This window comes from Cornus florida, unplaced genomic scaffold (assembly GCF_030987335.1).
Source record: "Cornus florida cultivar Cherokee Brave unplaced genomic scaffold, ASM3098733v1 CherokeeBrave_3.0.0_Hap2_Chr04, whole genome shotgun sequence".
Classification (NCBI taxonomy): domain Eukaryota; kingdom Viridiplantae; phylum Streptophyta; class Magnoliopsida; order Cornales; family Cornaceae; genus Cornus; species Cornus florida.
This window is the reverse complement of record NW_026775574.1, coordinates 73016293-73037641: the sequence shown is the minus strand read 5'-3', so window position 1 is coordinate 73037641 and position 21349 is coordinate 73016293. Positions and strand designations below refer to the sequence as shown.

General features: G+C 38.6%; 2 protein-coding genes across 3 annotated transcripts; both read right to left on the bottom strand.

Annotated features, from left to right (window-relative positions):
* Positions 1-103: 103 nt before the first annotated feature.
* Positions 104-15776, bottom strand: LOC132303520 (mitochondrial carnitine/acylcarnitine carrier-like protein). 2 transcript variants are annotated; one of them, XM_059800808.1, is made up of 4 exons: positions 15266-15776; positions 15094-15174; positions 1246-1637; positions 104-823 (listed from the first exon to the last, which is right to left on the bottom strand). In XM_059800808.1, the coding sequence occupies exons 3-4, from the start codon at positions 1635-1637 to the stop codon at positions 325-327; spliced, it is 891 nt and encodes a 296-aa protein (XP_059656791.1). In that variant the 5' UTR covers positions 15094-15174; positions 15266-15776; the 3' UTR covers positions 104-324. The 2 variants fall into 2 exon arrangements, with proteins under 2 accessions (XP_059656791.1, XP_059656788.1); XM_059800805.1 differs by having other exon boundaries at positions 1246-1645; positions 15266-15772.
* Positions 1654-5409, bottom strand: LOC132303521 (uncharacterized). Its single transcript, XM_059800809.1, has one exon. The coding sequence runs from the start codon at positions 5303-5305 to the stop codon at positions 4481-4483; it is 825 nt and encodes a 274-aa protein (XP_059656792.1). The 5' UTR covers positions 5306-5409; the 3' UTR covers positions 1654-4480.
* Positions 15777-21349: the final 5573 nt, after the last annotated feature.

The window sequence follows — 21349 nt, the reverse complement described above, 5'->3', positions numbered from 1 at the left end:
ATCATTAAGAATTCAAGTTTCTGAGTCAAAACCGCTCATCTTACTTCAAAATTATTACAGTCCTGACCAAGATTTCAAGACCGGCAAAGAGAAGAAAGTAAAATTGAGAAATTTTTATGATCTTTGATGCATCAGTGCTGGTACAAACCGTACAATCGCAATCTGAATTTCTTTGAAAAATAACAAAGGTCAATACATGGAAGGTTACTTCCATTTCCAGGGTAGTTTATAAGCACTTCCCTTCATTAGGGCTTCAACCCCTGTGCACTTCAACATCTGAAGAATTACATCCACCAAAATTTTTGGCCAGTGACGAATAAACAATCATCCCAAACTAGACCTTGTCATCTCATACGCCAAGAAGCATGCGGCATTTGCTGGAACACTTCGGGCCATGGCAGGTCCAAAACCTTTGTACAGTCCCTTGACTCCCTCCGAGGCCATGATCTTTCTAAAAGCATCGATGGAGCCAGAGAACTTGGGATTTTTGTAGTCATCAACCTGAATTACACTCTTGACAACATCAGTTGGGTAGACAGAAACCCAGAAGGAAGCTCCAGCCAAACCTCCGGCAACAATTAGAGAACCTCTTCCTAACCCGGAAGTGTCTTGGCCTCCTGCCAGGTACTGCTTTAGGGCTTCGTAGACACCAAACATTGCAGCATTTCCTGGTACTTCACGTGCCAAGGTTGGAACCAAACCCTTAAAGAGACCACCCATACCTGCTGATCGTATAACATGCCTTGCCACATCCATTGGCCCTCCATACTTCACTGCCACACCAGCAGAGCCAGTATCTGCCAATGCACTCTGGGCTTGCAATCTGATTTCACATAAAAATGATGAACACTAAATATGGAAATATTAAGGTTCTGCCAATTTCTTTATCAATAAAAAACAGTAAAAATTTGCATACCCAGGAAATATAAGCAATAAAAAGTTCTTTTGGAATACAGAAACCACTGAAGACAGTAATACAAACAAGTTTTGGAAACATTGAAAACTAATTTGGATGAGGGGCGAAAAAGCATTTATATTATCATTGTTTCATTTTGGAATTAATCCAGATCATTCAGAAATTTCATATTCAATTTTCATTTACAGAATTACTAGCTGATGCTCAATACAACTAGGTTATGTAAGCTTGATAATGCAGTCAGGTCCTGAGACATCCGGAAGATTACGTAATAAAGGCAACATTACGTAATAAAGGCAACGGAAAAAAAAAAGCACCATAAAACTGACCTGCATTTGATCAATTCAGTTGGACAAGCCAGAAAGGACACGGCAACTCCAGCCCCAGCCCCGGCAACCATCTGCTGGTTCACTGTAAGGGGGACACCAGGTTGGGACCTTAACAATGCCTCCATCTGTCCCCTAACTGTGAAGAGGACTGCATTGAAGACTGCCACAGTGGCAAGCGGGGCACCCATTCCTTTGTAAAGACCCCTTGGTCCTTCCGCAGCTAATGTTTGTCTGACGGCATCCATTGCACCTGCATATTTGGGAGGTTGACCAGGGAGAGGAGTAGGCTGGCTTTGGAGCTTGACCTTGATGGTATCAAAAGGGTGTCCAACTATCAACTGCGCTGCTCCTCCAACGGTACCAGAAGTCAGGTCCTTCGCTATGTCAGCCATCTGCAATTCTTAAAACACAAAAAAAAAAAAAAAAAAAAAAAAGGCAGAAGAAGAAAAGCTCTCAGTTTGCAACATACATTCATAAAGAAAAATATTTATCTTTGTCATTGGAGGAATCAAATTGAATTCTTGGGGTTGTAATAGCCTAATAGACATCTATAATCAGGACTTCAGATGTTGGGTACCAAGTTTTGGTACCACTTATCTTGCCAAGAAGCATGTTGACGTCAATATTTGACCACAAATGATAAAAATAACAAGAGGAACAATATTCAACGTGGTTTGATGAAATCCTACCTATGTTTACAGATGAAAAGAAATAATTCACAACATAGAGTATAGTAATTACAATAGATATAGAACACACAATCAAACCAACACTGATAGTTAAACCCTGAAATGACCAGGTTTCTTCACTAAAGGGAATCCAAACCTTGAAGCAATATCTACCTCTGCTCGCCCCTGATGTCTCAAGTCCAAAAGCTGTACTTCCTTCCTCCCTACTCCTCAATGTTCTTTCTTCCCTCAGTCACATCCTTACATATATAAGAGATTTTACATACCCAGCTCTCTCGTGAGTAGTTTATCTCATGATACAACATCACTATCATAAGTCCCAATCAATAGTGTAGAAATCTATCAATAATCCTAATCCATGTTTCTTGTTGAATAAAGATACATTTTTAATGATCCAAGTAAAACAACCAATAAATACTTTCACACATAAGCAACTCTAAAATCAAACACAATTGCAGACGGATTGTCTAACAATCTCCACCTGGACTTGAAGACCATCAAGCCAAGCTTTGCTTTCTTTGTGGCAGTTGACTCATATGATTCTGAATCATGTAGTCCATCACAACTCACTAGTGCAATTATCATGATTAAACGAAGCAGATTGATTGATTCCACGTGCAATAACAATCTAGAAGCTGTTGTTAGAATTCCTTTCTTGCTTAGATCTCAAAATGACTTCTTCATATATAACCAAATTCACCAAGGCACCAATTTGGCATCAAGCTCTAAAACCACACATTATGCAAGGAAGGGTGTCCACACATTATGCTCTAAAACCACACATAATTTGGCTTTGGCCAAATGGGGTAGTCCATTGACAGCACGTTCTGTCCTGAGTTATACAAATTTTCTTGTATGGGTGCCAATGTGGTGACTGGAGCATGAATTGTCAAATCGAGAACAGGTTCACCCACAAACTCAATTATGAAGATTTGCACACTCAAACTTCTGAATCCCAAATTTCTCTCCTTAATCAAACGTTCAACATTTACCACTTTCAAATACCATTGGGCATCTAGAATCTTCCATCCCAGAGCAGAAATTCTCTTTCAACCCTATATTTCATTTATAGTAATCTAAAACTATATTCTTTGGATTTGTGCAATAACTAAGTTCAGCTCCACACGGTTGACATCACATTCAACACATTTTGTGGATTATTTGCATATGTAACTTGTAATAATGAAATTGAGAAAAAGAAAAAAGATACATATAAATAAGATATAACGAAATAGTTATACACAACAAACACTCTAAAGAAGCTCCTTCTCTAAAAGGAAAAGGCAAAGAAATTAGATTTTGATGATTTCAAGCTGCCGTTATCGCACTCGCACTTGCTGCCCCTCTGGCCTCGAACTCTATTAGCTCATCCATGTTTGCACATTGTCATGCGCAACAGACTCATCCTTCAAACGCACTTGAAAGCACATTTGAAGTCCAATCTCCTATGGGAGCCTATCTTCCATGAAAAAAACACGCATTTGACAATCCCAACAATGAAGAAGCCATGTTTACGAAACTCAACGAGGAAGACCGCTTTGCGTCTTCCTCGCTGAGTTCAAATAAGGTCTTGTGTCTCCCTTCAGGAAGAAGCTCCAGGAGTAATGATGCAAGACAATAATTCATGGAATACTTCAGTGGGGCATGAATAGAAGTGGAAACTAAAATATGTGTCTTATATAATACAAATATAAGCGGAATGTTAGACGATTCCACAAACCGTGAGTAGAATGAGTGGAATGTTAGGTGTGTGTGCAAAGATATAGTATATAAATGTAATAAGTGTGGTGAGTGGTCAGTGGAGTACAATATTTAAAGTATGCAAGTGTGATGAGTGGAGTGCTTTAAGGAGTGTGTTTAGTGAATGTTTTGTGGATGTGAAGAAGAAACTAATTCCCATTTTGAAATGAAAAGAAGTCAAGCGTTTTATAACTCTTTTGAGTTGCGGCTCTCCTATCATTTGAGAATTTATTTTCTCCTTTCCGCTATGTCAGTTAGTATCAGAGACTTGATTTACCCTGGTCTGATGTTAAATGATTATTTCGGTAGAACAACTTTGTTGATGAAGATCACAGAGTACAGGCCCCTTGGGCAGCCATGCATACTCAAGAACAACGATTTAGACAAATCGCTAGTCTTGAGAGTGGTGGCAACCAGGTTCGTAATTCTGTTTGGGTTCGTGCCAAAGATTTTCCTCGTGGTCAACCGAGCATTGGTTATGGTCCTGTAAATCCACGTAAGCCTCCAGTCTATGCGGATTATTCCAATGACAAAGAATTCGGAGTCAAAGGAGTTGCGATGGGCCTACGTGATCGATGTAGGCGCAACAAACGTAGATGTCCGGATAATCATGAATTTCAAACGAAACTTGATTACTCAGTTTTAATGGAAATCTTTATGCTGAGGATTTCTTGGACTAGCTGAATCAAGTTGAACAGTTCTTCGAGTATTTTGACGTACCAGAAGAAAAACAGGTTTCACTTGTAGCATTCAAGCTTAAGAGAGTGCATACTCAAGAACAACTTATTTTCATTTCAAAATGGGAATTAGTTTACTCGCAAATGAAGTGGCTCATCCAAAGGATGATTCTTAAACAAATCAGTAACATCTAAGGTAGGAGAAATAGCCATTCCATCAAGAAGGTCAACAACATAGGCATGTCCCTCCTCCGTTTTGAAAGAAGTTTTCCACATATCTTCGAGTCGAATACAAATCTGATAAAAGTTACTCCAATTACTTTGTGGAAAACTTTTGGAACCAACCACCATATCTACCATCACATCTAAACGAGGCATAAGAACCAACTCCTCAATTTTCCTTTGCAACTCTTCATTCTCAACTAGACTAATGAAGTGATGTTGCAGATCTAGTACACTCGCGTTAGGAACCAAATCTTTGTGATTTTGACTATCCCGTATTGGTATCAAATCACCCGGCAATTCTTCCATAGCCAATTCTTGAGATTTTGTTGATATTGGTTGTACCAGATTGGGAACGAACGAGTGTCTCTCCTTCAGGCTTTTGCTCTCAACAACGAGCTCCACCATTTCGCTGGATTTCGTCATCACTGCCTCAACCAATTGTGCTTTGCCACCAGCAAGAAAAGAATGCCCCTCCGCTTTAGAAATTTTGGGTAATTTTTCTTCCATATGCATCATAATCTGATTTTGGTCCACTACCCGCAATTCTACAATATATCGCTCTATTTGTTGGCTTACCGACTTTAAGATATTATTGCATTCATTCAATCTGTCAGAGTCATCAATATACTCACTAACAGACCGACACTGCTGCGAGCAATTTTGGAACCGGTGATGCGGGATTTGTTCATCATCTGGTGGAAGAAATCTAGCCAGTAATAATTTCTTCATCTTGTGCCATGTTCGGACAGGTTGTTTTCCCTCTCTCCTGCGGTTGCTCTGTGTTTGCTCCCACCAGGCAGAAGCACCTCTCTTCAGCTTGAATGCTACAAACGAAACCTATTTTTCTTCCGGTATGTCAAAATACTCGAAGAACTGTTCAACTTGATTCAGCCAGTCCAAGAAATCCTCAACATAAAGATTTCCATTAAAACTGAGTAGATCAAGTTTCGTTTGAAATTCATGATCATCCGGACATCTACGGTTGTCGCGCCTACATAGATCATGTAGGCCCATCGCAACTCCTTTGACTCCGAATTCTTTGTTATTGGAATAACCCGCATAGGCTGGAGGCCTACGTGGATTTACAGGACCATAACCAATGCTCGGTTGACTGTGAGGAAAATCTCCGGCACAAATCCGAACAAATCACGAACCTGATTGCCACCACTCTCAAGACTAGCGATTTGTCTAAATCGTTGTTCTTGAGTATGCATAGCTGCCCAAGGGCCTGCACTCTGTGATCTTCGTCAACAAAGTGGTTGCCACTGAAATAATCATTTAACATCAGACCAGGGTAAATCAAGTCTGTGATACCAACTGATGTAGCGGAAGCGGAAAAGAGAAAATAAATTCTCAAAGGATAGGAGAGCCACAGCTCAAAACAACTCAAAAAAGTTATAAAACACTAAACTTCTTTTCATTTCAAAATGGGAATTAGTTTCTTCTTCACATACACATCTATTTATAGGTTTTCCATAAACTCACCAACCTCACCAAACACATTCCTTAAAGCACTCCACAATATATTCACTAAACACACTCTTTAAAGCACTCCACTCATCACACTTGCATACTTTAAATACCACACTCCACTGACCACTCACCACACTTGTTACATTTATATACTACTCCATCTATCCCACAAAAGATGTCGCGTTTGGGGAACCGTGACTCACAAATCCCCAAACACAACATCTTTTGTGGGACGGAGGTAGTATCTTTGTACACACACTTAACATTCCACTCATTCTACTCACGGTTTGTGGAATCACCTAACATTCCACTTATATATGTATTATATAAAACAAATATTTTAGTTTCCACTTCTATTCATGCCCCACTGAAGTGTTCCATCAATTATTGTCCTGCATCAGTCCCCTCTACTTCAAAAAAACTCGTCCTCGAGTTTACTCGCAAATGAAATGGCTCATCCAAAGGATGATTCTCGAACAAATCAGCAACATCTAAGGTAGGAGAAATAGCCATTCCATCAGGAATGTCAACAACATAGGCATGTCCCTCCTCTGTTTTGAAAGAAGTCTTCCACATATCTTCGAGTCGAATACAAATCTGATAAAAGTTACTCCAATTACTTTGTGGAAAACTTTTGGAACCAACCACCATATCTACCATCACATCCAAACGAGGCATAGGAACCAACTCCTCAATTTTCCTCTGTAACTCTTCATTCTCAACTAGACTAATGAAGCGATGTTGCAGATCTAGTACACTCGCATTAGGAACCAAATCTTTGTGATTTTGACTATCCCGTATTGGTATCAAATCACCCGGCAATTCTTCCACAGCCAATTTTTGAGATTTTACTGATAATGGTTGTACCAGATTCGGAACGAGTGTCTCTCCTTCAGGCTCTTTGCTCTCAACAACGAGCTCCACCATTTCGCTGGATTTCATCACCACTGCCTCCACCAATTGTGCTTTGCCACCAGCAAGAAAAGAATGCCTGAGGATGCGGCAAGTGGCATGGGCCGGATATGGTTCGCGGGAACAAGATCGGGTCGAATGATTGAAGTAGGATCCATGCCAAAGCACCCTGGAATGGGCCGAACGTGGGAGGTCCACCGAGGAAGGTCAAGCCCATTGCAAGACCCAGCCCAGAAGGAAGAGAGCTTTCGAATATAGGCCCAATGTAATTGGTTAACTGCAATAAAGGCATGGCCTATATATAGACGATGACAGGTGGAAAGTGGGGAAAGAAGGCTAGAGAGAGAGAAGAAACGAAATAGTGTATCTTCAATTGGCGCCGTCTGTGGGAATCGAGGACGAAGATCAATTTGAGCCCGATCAATACCATATTAGTTCAATCGAGTTTGTGAATACGCAGTGTGATTTCTGAAAGTTGAATCCAGATCAGTGAGATTGTAGTTTGTTCCGAGAGAATTCTTGCTTATTGAGGATTCTGAGGCATTTGCTTTGGAATGACGCAATTGTGATTTGCTCAGTTGCAGTCAGATCCGACGAGTTTGAAGCTAGAAAAGTTCAGATCTAGCAAACAGTGATCACGATTCGGTGAAGTTAAGCCCAGATCTAGCGGAGTTTGCATCGGTAACGCTTAGATCTGTTTCGAAGTTCGCAATTCATGCCTTTGCTTCGATCCGGAATCATGATAGGGGGTGACAACTCTAATACGGTTGAGAACGTCCAGCAAGTGAAACTTGATGAGTTGATGAACATGATCGAAGCTCTCCGGAGAGAAAATGCGGATCTAAGGAATGAAATGCAGCGTCAGGAAGCTCAAGTAATTCCACGACCACTCCCGGTAGGAGAAGAAGGTGCACGTACCGATGCAGCACATCACGGTGAGGAGGTTGGAAATAATCTAGTAGATCCTCACCGCAAGGAAATCCGGCGAGACGGTTTGCCGCCAAATCTTCGTCGTATGGATGATCGTGAAGGATCGACTCATATGGATCCACGGCGTGAACAGATCAAGCAAAACGAAGCAATGACTTTTGATCCACATCAAGAAACGCTCAGCCGAGGTGAAGCAACAGAGATGATTCGTCAGAAAGCTATGCCTCCATGGCGCAAGGACTTCGTTGAGGATAGATCATTCGATCCGACCTATCGGCCTTCCATGACGACGTTCGACTATCACAGCTCAGAGAGAAGATCAGTAGACCAGAGAGTAGCCGCGGGGTTCCAGAGGGAAAATGAAGCACTTCGTTCAGCAGCTCGAACGGTGGATTCACCGTTCACCAATGAGATTCTGAATGCTCCAAGTCCGAGGAAATTTTCCATGCCCGTTTTCATTCTGTTCGACGGAACGACTGATCCGATCGATCATGTGTATCACATCCAGCTGAAAATGGCTCTAAACACTGAGAATGATTCTTTGATGTGCAAGTGCTTTCCTATGAGTCTGGCCGGACCAGCTCTGAATTGGTTCAAGAACCTGCCGAGGGGTTCGGTGGATAGTTTCCGAAGCCTGTGCGATCGGTTCATAAGCCAATACTATGGAAACAAGCGTCCAGCGAAAGATATTTCGAGCTTATTCACAATGAAGCAACACGCTGAAGAGCGTCTCCAGGCTTTCTTAACCAGGTTTAACCTTACCAAGAGCATGGTTATTGAATGTCACCCTTCAACGGCAGTTCAAGCATTCATACTGGCCATGAATCGTGGCACCCCGTTCCACACAAGCTTGGTGGTCAACACGCCGAGGACTATGGATGAACTTAACGAAAGAGCCGATGGATTTGTGCGCTTGGAAGAAGAAGAGGCGGCAAACGCTCGGAAGACATCCGTTATATCCACGGAAGAAAAGACCAAAGCAAAGATCAGGCAAAAACAGGTCCAACCGCAACGCTCCTCATGGAAACCCAAGAAGAGGCCCAGAGAGGAAGAGCTGATTACTCCATTGAAAGTTACCCTAGCAAGACTGTACCAAGAAAATAAAGATAAGTTCCGACCTCCTTTACCAATCAGACAACCTCTCAAACAGAGGGATCAGTCTAAACACTGTGCATTTCATTCTGATTTTGGCCACCAGACTAACAAATGCAGGAACCTAAGGAGACAGGTAAAGATGCTGAAGCCGGTGAGGAATTTGATGCAGGGGTGATAGCAGGCCTGGGGGCAGATTTCTTCCTGCCGAAGGAAGGGATCTGGAGTTGGCTCATTGTCTTGCCGAGGACTGAGATATCGAGGAGATTATCTGAGGTGAGAAGGTCCGAGCAAGAGGGAACGTTGGTCAGAACGTACCGCTTCAAGTAGTTATCCCTATCCCTGCACACACTGTAGCTCAAGTCATCACAAGGAATGCCTAAAGAATGGCACAAGAAAGAACAAAAACGAGGAATGCGGATCTCGCAAGGACAGTCACTCTTATGGTTTTTATATTTCTTGTAAAAAGAGACAGAGCACTCTCCGAAAGCGCTCGGGATAGGGAAATCCTCCGCAGCTGGAGAGAACCAGGCTCCCCTAACCCCAATAATGTTTTTCCTCCAACCCTTCTCGGATTTGATCTTGTCCGTGCAGATGGACCTCTTCTCAATGGGGAAAAAGTGGTAAAACGGTTCGTCAGTTCTGATCTTACTGACCTTGTAACAGAGGAAAAGATCTACGAGGTCCAGATCCAGACCTCTGTCACGAATCAGGATTAGCATAACAGATAAAATCCTAAGGAAATTGGGGTTTACTTGTAAAGGGGAAAGATTTAGCTTGTTAAAAACATAGCAAAAGAAAGGATGTAAAGGAAATCTAAGGAGATTGAGATAGAGGAGTGAGAACAGGGCCTCGCCGGGAAGAAGGCCAGCACCGGTTCTAATATTCACTTCTCAGGGGCAGTTTTTAATTTCTACATCGTCAGGAAGGTGAAGTTTCATGCGAAGAACGTCTAAATCTACTGTCATGGTGAGAATGAATGAGGATTACAGGGAGGAGAAAGAAGTCTTCCAAAACAAAAATGCAAATGAAACTAACCTTAGAGAGTGAAAACGGCAGAGAGTATTGCAAAGCCACTGGAAGGAAGATTTTTCGCAAGAGATCGCCAAAGAAGATTCAAACAGCAAAAGGTGAGATGGAGACGGTAAAGAGGATCGATGGAGAATCAATGGAGCTTATAAAGACGAGATGAGCCCAAGAGCCGAGGAGTCAGGAAAGCAATGGGTTGTCTTTTTGAATCTTAAAGCGCCGACCCCTAGATCTAACCGTCCATTCTCCCACACGATCTCCTCGAGCCGTCAGGTCATCATTAGCAGCCTCTAATAATTACTCCCTAATCAATAAGGGGTAATTATGGGGGCAGTTGAGGATGCGGCAAGTGGCATGGGCCGGATATGGTTCGCGGGAACAAGATCGGGTCGAATGATTGAAGTAGGATCCATGCCAAAGCACCCTAGAATGGGCCGAACGTGGGAGGTCCACCGAGGAAGGTCAAGCCCATTGCAAGACCCAGCCCAGAAGGAAGAGAGCTTTCGAATATAGGCCCAATGTAATTGGTTAACTGCAATAAAGGTCATGGCCTATATATAGACCATGACGGGTGGAAAGTGGGGAAAGAAGGCTAGAGAGAGAGAGAGAGAGAGAGAGAGAGAGAAGAAACGAAATAGTGTATCTTCAATGCCCCTCCGCTTTAGAAGTTTTGGGTAGTTCTTCTTCCATAGGCATCGTAATCTGATTTTGGTCCACCGCCCGCAATTATGCAATATATCACTCTATTTGTTGGCTTACCGACTTTAAGATATTATTGCGTTCATTTAATCTATCGGAGTCATCAATATACTCACTAACAGACCGAGACTGTTGCGAGCAATTTTGGAACCGGTGATGTGGGATTTGTTCATCATCTAGTGGAAGAAATCTAGCTAACAATAATTTCTTCATCTTGTGTCATGTTCGGACAGGTTGTTTTCCCTGTCTCTTGCGGTTGCTCTGTGTTTGCTCCCACCAGGCAGAAGCACCTCTCTTAAGCTTGAATGCTACAACCGAAACCTGTTTTTCTTCTAGTACGTCAAAATACTCGAAGAACTGTTCAACTTGATTCAGCCAGTCCAAAAAATCCTCAACTAAAGATTTCCATTAAAACTGAGTAGATCAAGTTTCGTTTGAAATTCATAATTATCCGGACATCTACCGTTGTCGCGCCTACATCGATCACGTAGGCCCATCGCAACTCCTTTGACTCCAAATTCTTTGTCATTGGAATAATCCGCATAGGCTAGAGGCCTACGTGGATTTACACGACATAACTAATGCTCGGTTGACTGCGAGGAAAATCTCCGACACGAACCCGAACAGAATTACAAACCTGGTTGCCACCACTCTCAAGACTAGCGATTTGTTTAAATCATTGTTCTTGAGTATGCATGACTGCCCAAGGGGCCTGCACTCTGCGATCTTCATCAACAAAGTGATTGCTACCGAAATAATCATTTAACATCAGACCAGGGTAAATCAAGTCTCTAATACCAACTGACGTAGCAAAAGCGAAAAAAAGAAAATAAATTCTCAAAGGATAGGAGAGCGGCAACTCAAAACAACTCAAAAGAGTTATAAAACACTTAACTTCTTTTCATTTCAAAATGAGAATTAGTTTCTTCTTCACATACACATCTATTTATAGGTTTTACATAATACTTATCAAAAAAAATTTATAGGTTTTACATAAACTCACCAACCTCACGAAACACACTTCTTAAAGCACTCTACAAAACATTCACTAAACACACTCCTTAAAGCACTCCACTCATAACACTTGCATACTTTAAATACCACACTCCACTGACCACTCACCACACTTATTACATTTATATACTATATCTTTGCACACACACCTAACATTCCACTCATTCTACTCACGATTTGTGGAATCACTTAACATTTCACTTATATATGTATTATATAAAACACATATTTTAGTTTCCACTTCTATCCATGCCCCACTGAATTGCTTCATCAATTATTGTCTTGCAACAAGTACGCATCTCATTGCAACAAGTGTCTAACAACGTGATCCTCGTCTATTTAAGTTCTAGTATTATTCGCTAAACCAGCATGAAGTAGTTGAGAACTTGAGACGAGTGTCCCAACTTCAGGATTTGGATTGCACAACTTGGGGGTTGTGAACTTGTGGCAATAATGGAACCATGGCTAACCTCCAGAGCTTTAAGCTCTTTGTAGACCACAAAATCTTTTCAGAGTAACGTCCTTATGTCCATGATAGGTTTCATTTAATCTTCACTTTCTACCCCATGAAATCGAAACATGAAGCTTTAAGTTAAAAAGAGGGAAGGTTAATAGAGAGAAGGTCTAATGTATCATTCTCTCTTCCATAGACAGAGATGTTGAATTAGGCTAGCGGACAAGTTTGACTATCACAAAAAAAATCTAGAACTCCATTAAACCTCATCAAACCTTAGGTATAGACTGTATAGTTGAGTGTAATAACGTTCAAGTTCAGCTAAAGATCAGTCCAAATTCACCAAATAAAGCTTAAAGAGCCCAATACTCAGCTTGACTAAGCTCACTTCAAGCCTTCATGCTTGTATTTTAGCAGGCTCATGAATCCCAAAAAAAAAAAGTGATCTACATCGCATCATGGTCATATTTGATAAATTCACATGGTTTATTCTTATCATATATTTGATAGAAATGATTTATGTGCATTGATTTACTTAATTCTATTAGTTTATATGTAAAAGATTCCATTTTTTTAGAACTTTCGATTTTTTAGGTTGCATATTTTGAATTGTTCCAAATGTAAATTAACTTAATTGAAATTTTACACAAACTGCAAAGATATATGTATATTAATTCAACTAATCCATATAATTGATATGCTGAAAATTTCAATTGTTTCACAGCTGACTAGTTTTTGTCGCATATAAAAAAATTCTATACTTGTATTTAAATTTCATTTTTATTACATGTGCGTCTTATTTCAATCAGATTTGTGCCTTAAATTGAGCCTTGTTGTGCCTTAGCCTTTAAAAACTATGTATACAATATATATCAACTACGTAATAACGAATTTCAAAACATCTGATCTTTAGTCCATAATCGAAGATCTATCACAGCAGAAACAAGTATACTGCAAAATGTTATCAACTAGGTTAAAGACAACAAGAAATGATCGTGGAAGAACTTTCTTTTCCAAACACACATAGAAACCATACCCCCAATAAGCAAGCACATACAGAGGCTTCCTTATTAATATAGTCTTTCACTGTAACAATCCTTTTTTTTTTAATCTCCTTCTCTGATAGATTTTATAGTGCATACAAAGTTCAGGAATGGCCTTTCACCAAAAATGAACACGTACTAGAAGTCCATGTGATTCATGCTTGTTGCTCTCTTTCATGTGGCAAGGCCAAGATTGGTGGCAGAGGTGAATAACAGAAAGGAAAGAAATTTTTAGTTTCGAATAGATGTGGCAGGCATAGTTGCTAACTCAAGTATCATATCAAGCATCAGTTTCTTCTGTACTTTTCCATATAGTATATCATAATTTGAATGATAAGATAGGCTTAAATTACAAAAAGAAATAGAAAAATATAGGCAAAAATACATCTACAGCTCTGGAATAACATAAAAAGCGTTGTTCATTGCAATAACCAATTACATGATAAATATCTTTACTAATTTGGTATAAATTTTAAATCACATGGAGGATTGTTGGAGTAATTTAAAAAGTTTCACTTTAGTATCTTACCTTTTACTTAGACAGAGGCGGCCGCATGCTCTTCTATGCTCATAGATTGACTCCCCTATCCTGACTAAGGTCTCACAAGCAAAGGTCTCACAAGCATGCACTAACTTCTATATGATTGGCTAGGTATATAATTTTGCAACCCACATGTGTGTTAGTTGTTCTCTAATTGAGTAACCGTGGAAGAACTTTAAAGCCACATCACCATATTCCCATAACCTTAGTTCAGGAGAAAGAAAAAAGAGAAAACATAATGTGTTCTCTTCTCTTCTCTCTCCCTCCGATATACAACTTTGTTCTCCATCTTTTCTCATTCCTTATCAATTACTTCGTTGATTATTTTTTAACCAGCTGACTGTAAGGGTAATTGGGATTCATGGGAAAGCCTTAGCTGCACACCACCTCTCCAGGAGTATCATTGTATCTTAGGGGATAAACATCACCAACCTAGTATAGAAGGAGCAGATCATGTCCAATGAATGTGCAATATTGCATGTTTTAATCCATGAGTTTTTTTTCTAAACCCAAATGAAGTTTAACTGTAACCATATTATTATTCTGTGTCAAAACATAATTTTCCCTAAATTTATTGCTGAGAACACCAGAAATCCAAATTTCTGCTAAAAGCAATCAATGTGGAGCACTAATATTCAAACAATCAAATTAATAAAAGCCACATTGCAATAATTCAAAACATAATTTTCCCTAAATTTATTGCTGAGAACACCAGAAATCCAAATTTCTGCTGAAAACAGTCTATGAGGAGCACTAATTTTCAAACAATCAAATTGATAAAAGCCACATTGCAATAATTCAAAACATAATTTAATATACAGTTTTGTAAATCTTTTTCTTTTATTTAACGGATGTGATATTATTATTCAAACATAATTATATTCTTTAAAAGTACCAAAAGCTCTGAAGAATCACTTTATGTGCAGCAGTAAAATTATGAGCTCTGATATAAGACCAAACAAAATGGAGCACAGTATATACATTCATCAAATGACATAACAGAGTCCATCAATCAAATCAAACACATCTTTATGCAACACCCTGTTCTACTGTCTATGACCACAAGATTGAAACCCAAAATGAAATCCAAACTCATTGATATGGCCAAAAGATTGAAACCCAAATGAAATCCAAACTCATTGATATGGCCCAAAGATTGAAACCCAAATGAAATCCAAACTCATTGATATGACCAAAAGATTGAAACCGAAATGAAATCTAAACTCACTAAATCCAAACACCAGTCAATACAACAAAGTTCGCAGATTCGATAACAATGAATTACACAGGAAATTTGATATAAACAATACAAAAACACTAGGAAACTTACAGTATACGGCTTAACTCCCACAAAGATGCAATGAAAAACCAAATCAAATCGCTTTTTAGCAACAAACTTAGACAATGAAATCTGAAAGAGAAAAAACAATGGAACACAAATTAGATCTATATATAGGTATGAGTGTGTGTAAAAGAGTTGTTGGTGAACAATTATGGATTACCAAATGATTAATCAATCTGCTCTCATCTCCAACATATGAAACTTAAGGCGATTGAGTCAGTGAAAAATAGCAATTTAAAATTGCAGGTCAGTGATGGGTTTGTGTGAGAATATATGAAGAAAATAGAAACAAAATTGTATATCGCATTGAATCTTCAGAGAATCAGAGCCACATTAAAGAGAGCTCGAGTAGGACACGATCAACTATTGTTGGTCTGCACCACATTAAAGAGAGTTCGAGTAGGACACGATCAACTATGGTTGGTCTGCAGTAGATCTAACGCTTGTGTGTGTATATGTATAGAGAGAGAAAGAGAGAGAGACGTGGTTAGATAACTTAGATGTGAACCAGAGAGACAAGGCAGATGAGGACACAGATTTGTGAGCGAATCTCAACCTCTCTCCATCAAGAGAGAGAGGTGGGTTGTGTGTGACTGAGAGTGAGAGAGTACCTGAAATATAGGATGAGCTGGGGTAGGTCAGAAATTCTCAGAATTCTCGGACTTTGCAAGTAAACATCAACATTTGCCAAATTAGGTGACCATTTTTAGTACAAAGTTGGCATTTAAAGCCAAGCTTTATTTCCCTTTTATTTCTTTTTATTTTTTATTTCTACACGCGCGCATCCCATATAGTTTACAGGAATAGAACGAAATGAAAAGCTCATTTCTATGGATCTTTTATTTAATACGCAATTTAAAGTGAAAATGTTCGTTCTATTCGAAATAAAAATCTATTGCACAACTAAATTTCTGAAATGGTGATTCCATTCTCAAGTAAATTTTTAAAAAATTTAACTTCCACCACAGCCACTCTTTTCCACCAACACTACCTTCTACCACCACATACCACCGCCTTTCACCACTACTACCGTATTCCACCACTCTCACCTTTCATCATGTGATGGCCTAGAATCTCAGAACCCGGTGCGTTAACGAGTAACTCGAAAACTGACCCGATGACGGATCCCAAGTGCGGAGCAAGAAAAGGAGAGAGGTCTCTAGGGATGAATACCATCTCTAAGACATCGGAGTGACCTTCTAAGAAATCACGAGACTTAAAAAAAGGAAACGAAAGCGGAAGCTAAGACTGAAACGAACTGAAAGCGAAGACAGGGGTAAAATGGTCATTTTACCCCAAGAAAAGGAAATTTAACTTTTAACAAGTCAAATGAAATCAAAATAACTCAATTAGGTCCTTTGGTAATCTCATATGAAGTTTTAAGGTCATTGGAGATGAAATCTCATGAAAACCTTAACCCGGTTCGAACGAATCTCGACACTGTCTCACTAAAATGGTCATATCTCTCAATAGGAAATGAATCTGAAGATGAGGTTGGCACCATTGGAAATCGGACTCAAAATCCTTGAATTTAGCTCAAGAATCACCTAATTTGGACTTAAAATAAGCAAGTTATGGCTATTACAAAACAGGGTGTCAAAGCTGTCAAAACCACAACTTGGAGTTGCATTGCGGGCGGACGCCAAAAGCTGCGGGCGCCAAAAGCTGTGGGCGCCAGCCAATTAGCTGAGTTGCTGCCAAAGGGAAGGAAATAGGGCTTCGGGTGGTTTTCCTAAGACTTAAATTGACTATGCAACCTTAAAATATGCCCCATAGACTCCCGAAAGTCCCAGAACGGTCGACACGGTTCTAAAAAAAAATGCGATGAATAGTAACCATACTCTAAAGTTTCAAATGAGGGTTTTTGGTGTCACTTTGGAAAATGATGGTTTTAAGGCCAGAGATGAACTCTTCTTGAAAAAGTTTGTGAAGCAACCCCCCTTTAATTTGAATCCTCTAAGCAACCATGAATAAAAATAAAAATAAAATTCGACACGGAAAACCTAAAATGCCCTTAAGATGAAATAGGTCGCTAAAATAAATATGAGCTAAAAAATTAGCATACTGGTGGCTTCCCGAGCGTGTGCACAAAATAATGCACAACACTTTGAGTTTGGAAATTAGTGTTAAGTGGGCACCATAATTTAAATTTATAAATCGGTTAACACCTATACTATGTAATATGAGTGAGAAGGGATCGTCCCAAGGGATTGAGGGTCGTACTAGGTTGAGGAATCAAAATTAGGGTTAGTAGGTCGAGTGATCAAAATAGTGGTTGGTTGATTGAATTACACTAGATGCAAATTAAACTAAAGTAAACAATAATGTAATAGAGAGAATAAAAGAGAGAGAGAGATCTTGGGGTTTAGAGATCACCACTAAGCATACTTTTCTACACCTTTAATGAATAATTAATGAGGGGAAAAACATGTATTGCAACAAAGTGTGTGTGTGTGGTTGTTCTTACAAGCATGGATGACAAATTTAGTATATATTGTCTAAACAATATGGTAAATAGCACAACGTATTAAATTAAGCCATTAATCCTTTCTTTAAGCTCACAATCCAAACACATCACAAAGTTAAAGATATATGTTACTTGCTTTCATAAGTATGGAACATCAACAACAAGTATGGATTGTCCTCCCATTTAACAACTACACTACAACTAAGCTAATGACATGAAATTAAACTAATTAAACTAAGGGAGAGGTACAATCCATCAAAAAATGAGTATGAACCATCAAATAAACCACAAGAACATGCCATTAAGTACTATATCTTGACAATCTCTAGATCTATAGCATTAATACACATAGGCATGCATCAATAACACAAGAAATAGAGACAAACACATGAACATCTATTCTAGCATACATAGACATATGGATAGAATGAAATGATCAATTGGAAGCATTAAACCACATAAATCATTGAATAAACAAGATCTTTATATATAAAAGTGTCAAAACATGTATCACAATACAAATCCCCTAAAAAAATACATAAATCAAGAAGTAGAAAGCATGCTTAGGGCTAACTCTAGTCCCAAGAGGATGTCTAGCCACTCATGGATGATGTCCTCCAACCCTCAAAGGCAAGTTCCATGAAAAAAATCTGCTCCTTGGTTGATGAAGAGTCTCCAATGGTGTCTCTAGCCTCCTCATCTCATTTACTTCCTCACTAAGTATTATCTTCTCTATGTATGTGTATCTGTGTAAAAGTGGGTTATATTCCTTATATAGGTAGGTCAAAAAACACCCCAAATGAGCTGGGCTCGTACACCAATAATCCTCTAATGATTGAATATGAGACAATTTTTAATGAGCTGGAATTTGGATTTTTCTCGAGATTTGGGAAGTTTGATTGATCGAACTTGTGGTGAGATCGATCGAACATGGTTGAGATCTATCGAATTGAAGTTGGATCGATCCTCAATGGCGGCGCCTTTTTGGATAAAAATAAATCTGAGATATTTTGAAGATATTTTTGGGAAAAGAACAAAAGTGGTTAGTAGGGTGGTACAACTAGATAAGATCTAGCATGTGGATAAGGACAAGAAAGTTCGATCGATCAGAGAATGATGTTAGATCGATCGAACTTGTGGGATCTTTGAAGATGACATCATGGCCTGGATCTATCTTGAAGTGTTGAGATTGATGAAAGTTGGATCGATCGAACTTTTCTTGAGATCGATCGAAATTGTTGAAATTCCACCATTTGTTTCCTTTTGCTCTACTTTGTTCCTTTTTTTTATTCATCCCAAAATTGCTTCAATTATGCTCTTATTTGGCTGAGTTAGCTTATTTTGGGCATAAGTACTTAAAAATGAAAATAACATGAAATCATTACAAAACGGTAAAATAATATAGATAAAGGTTTTAGAATACCTAAGCTTAAGTTGTAATGACCCGGTTTTTTTTTCCTCCTTTTCCATTTTCGGCAATTTTCTTTTTTCGTCTTTTTCCTATTTTGTTTTTTCCTTATTTCGTCTTTTTCCCGTTTATCGTTTTTCCTTGCATAACCTCACTTTTTGTACCCGGATTTGATTCCAGTTTTGCATGCATTCACGATATTTGATTTCCATGACATTGGTATTCTTACTTTTGTAGAAAAACATGTTAGTTGCTTACTTTTCTTATAAAGGGCATAAATGCATACTTTATTGTAATTATTCATAACTTTTGGGGTTTTAGTGTAATTATGTAAAATAATTATTTTTCGTTTTAGGGACCTTTTTGTAATTTATTTTGGAAGATATTTTGAAAAAGGACCATTTTGCAATTTTTGAAAAGTGTGACAAGTGTCACACTCTCATGGAACCATTTGTTGGCATTTAGGTGAAGAGACTTGGCACCATGACTTCTTGACATTTGGAGTGTGGAGATTCACCCACTTGTTAACCTTAGATTAGTGCACATATAGCCATTGAATTGTGACAAATGTAGGCTTAGGATTGAGCCTAGGGAGGAGCATTGGATAAGTGACAAGTGTAGGATCAAGATTTAGTTTTGCATTGTGTGTGTGAGAGATAGTGTAAGAGCACATAGTGAGTGGAGGATTACTAGACCCTCCACTCACCTTTTTCACTTCACCTTCTTCATTTACACTTGTTCTTCAAGACTCTAGCAAATCCACCATTAGAGGAAAGCTTGGTTTAGAGCTTCTTAGTTCATTTTAGCTTCCTTCCATTCACTTTAGAGTAAAAACCTTGGGAGATGAAAGATTCCTCTCACTCTCCTCTTCAATAACCCTAAACTTGTTTTACATTTTGAGCTTGGTTGCTTGGATTATAGAGATTCGATTCTCTATTGAGGTAGGGGTGGTAGTATATTTATATTCTAAGTGTTTTATAATCCTTGAGGTTTAATATATATTGTGTACATGCTTTTAATATGATAGTCTTGCATATTATAGGAAATCCTCACTTCTTGTAATACTCCTAATTTTAAAAGGATAGTTCTGGAATTTATTTAATTGTTAAAAGAATAGTTCTGGAATTTTTTTAATTGTTGAATTGTGTTTTAATTTATTAATTGTGCATTATTTAAATTACTTGTGTTATGTGGTTGTTTTATTTAATTATTTTATTTAATTGTGTATTTAATTAAATGGTTTTGTTTTTATGTTATTTGATTAATTATTTGAATCTCATGTTTATTTAATTGGATTTTATTTATTTTAGTTGTTTATTAAATTAGATTTTATTTTATTTTAATGGTTAAATGTGTTATTTATTAAATTAGGTTTTTTTTTTTTGTATTTTTAGAATTCACGTATGCAGCCGACGTATATCTAACATGGGTTGGTCTATGGGCCGAGTAAGTCAGTTTAGGGTTTAATTGAACCTATGATTAGTTTGGCCTATAAATATACGTATAAGGTTCTGCCAAGGGTTTTAGAACCCTACTCACGACTGTGGAGGCAGAGAAGGAACAGAGGAGAATTATAGTAAGGATTGCTGGAAACCTTAGGTAGACGGCGCTAAGATTTTGAACCAAAGTCTTACAGGCAAATTCTAATCCTAACTCTTTCCCTTTGCTCGTGTTCTTTACATTCTAAACACAACTTCAGGGGTAAAGAAATATAAACATTAATCTGGTTTGCATGTCTGAGGTAATTAAATCAATATGTGTTTCATGTAGCGTAAACTTGGTTGTTTTGAATTTTCTTGCTTAATTCATGATTTAAATTGACAACGAATTATTGAATAAGGAACTGAATTAAGTCTGGAACACATTGGGTAAACATTAAAATAAGTTTGGGTTTCATAGTTGAATTGTTTAAACAGTAAACGTTGATGAACTGTAAGTTGCTTGTTTTAAATCCTTATTGCATAGTTCGGGTTGCAATTGTTGTCGATTATTAAACAAAAGGTTTGATTATTTCTGGAACACCTTGGAGTCTAGTTCAGATCTTAGGAACCCTAGGTAAGGAGGATAGTTCATCGGGAAGACGCCGGACTCAAGGAAAGTGAAGAAGACAACATCACCAACCGAGCCGACTAAGTTGGGAACTTAGCTTGCTCAGTTGGGAACTTAGCTTGCTAAGTTGGGAATTTAGCCTGCTTCTTTGTTTCCTTTATTTTTTTTTCTGCTATTTCCAGTGAGGTTGGGCTACTGTGAATGGATTTTTGGGTTTTCAGACTTAAGTTAGAGACTGTGATGGTAGGTTTTGGATGGTTTAGAAGTGTGGTTTAAAACACAGAAGGTGTACCCAGTTCTAAATTGTTAGAAATTTGAAT

What these genes read in the sequence shown, in the direction of transcription:
- LOC132303521 (XM_059800809.1), bottom strand. Translation starts at nt 5,305, where the DNA reads ATGAAGAAATTATTACTGGCTAGATTTCTTCCACCAGATGATGAACAA.
- LOC132303520 (XM_059800808.1), bottom strand. Translation starts at nt 1,637, where the DNA reads ATGGCTGACATAGCGAAGGACCTGACTTCTGGTACCGTTGGAGGAGCA. An exon ending in ACTGAATTGATCAAATGCAG is followed by an intron (nt 824 to 1,245) that starts GTCAGTTTTATG and finishes ATGTGAAATCAG; the next exon opens with ATTGCAAGCCCAGAGTGCAT.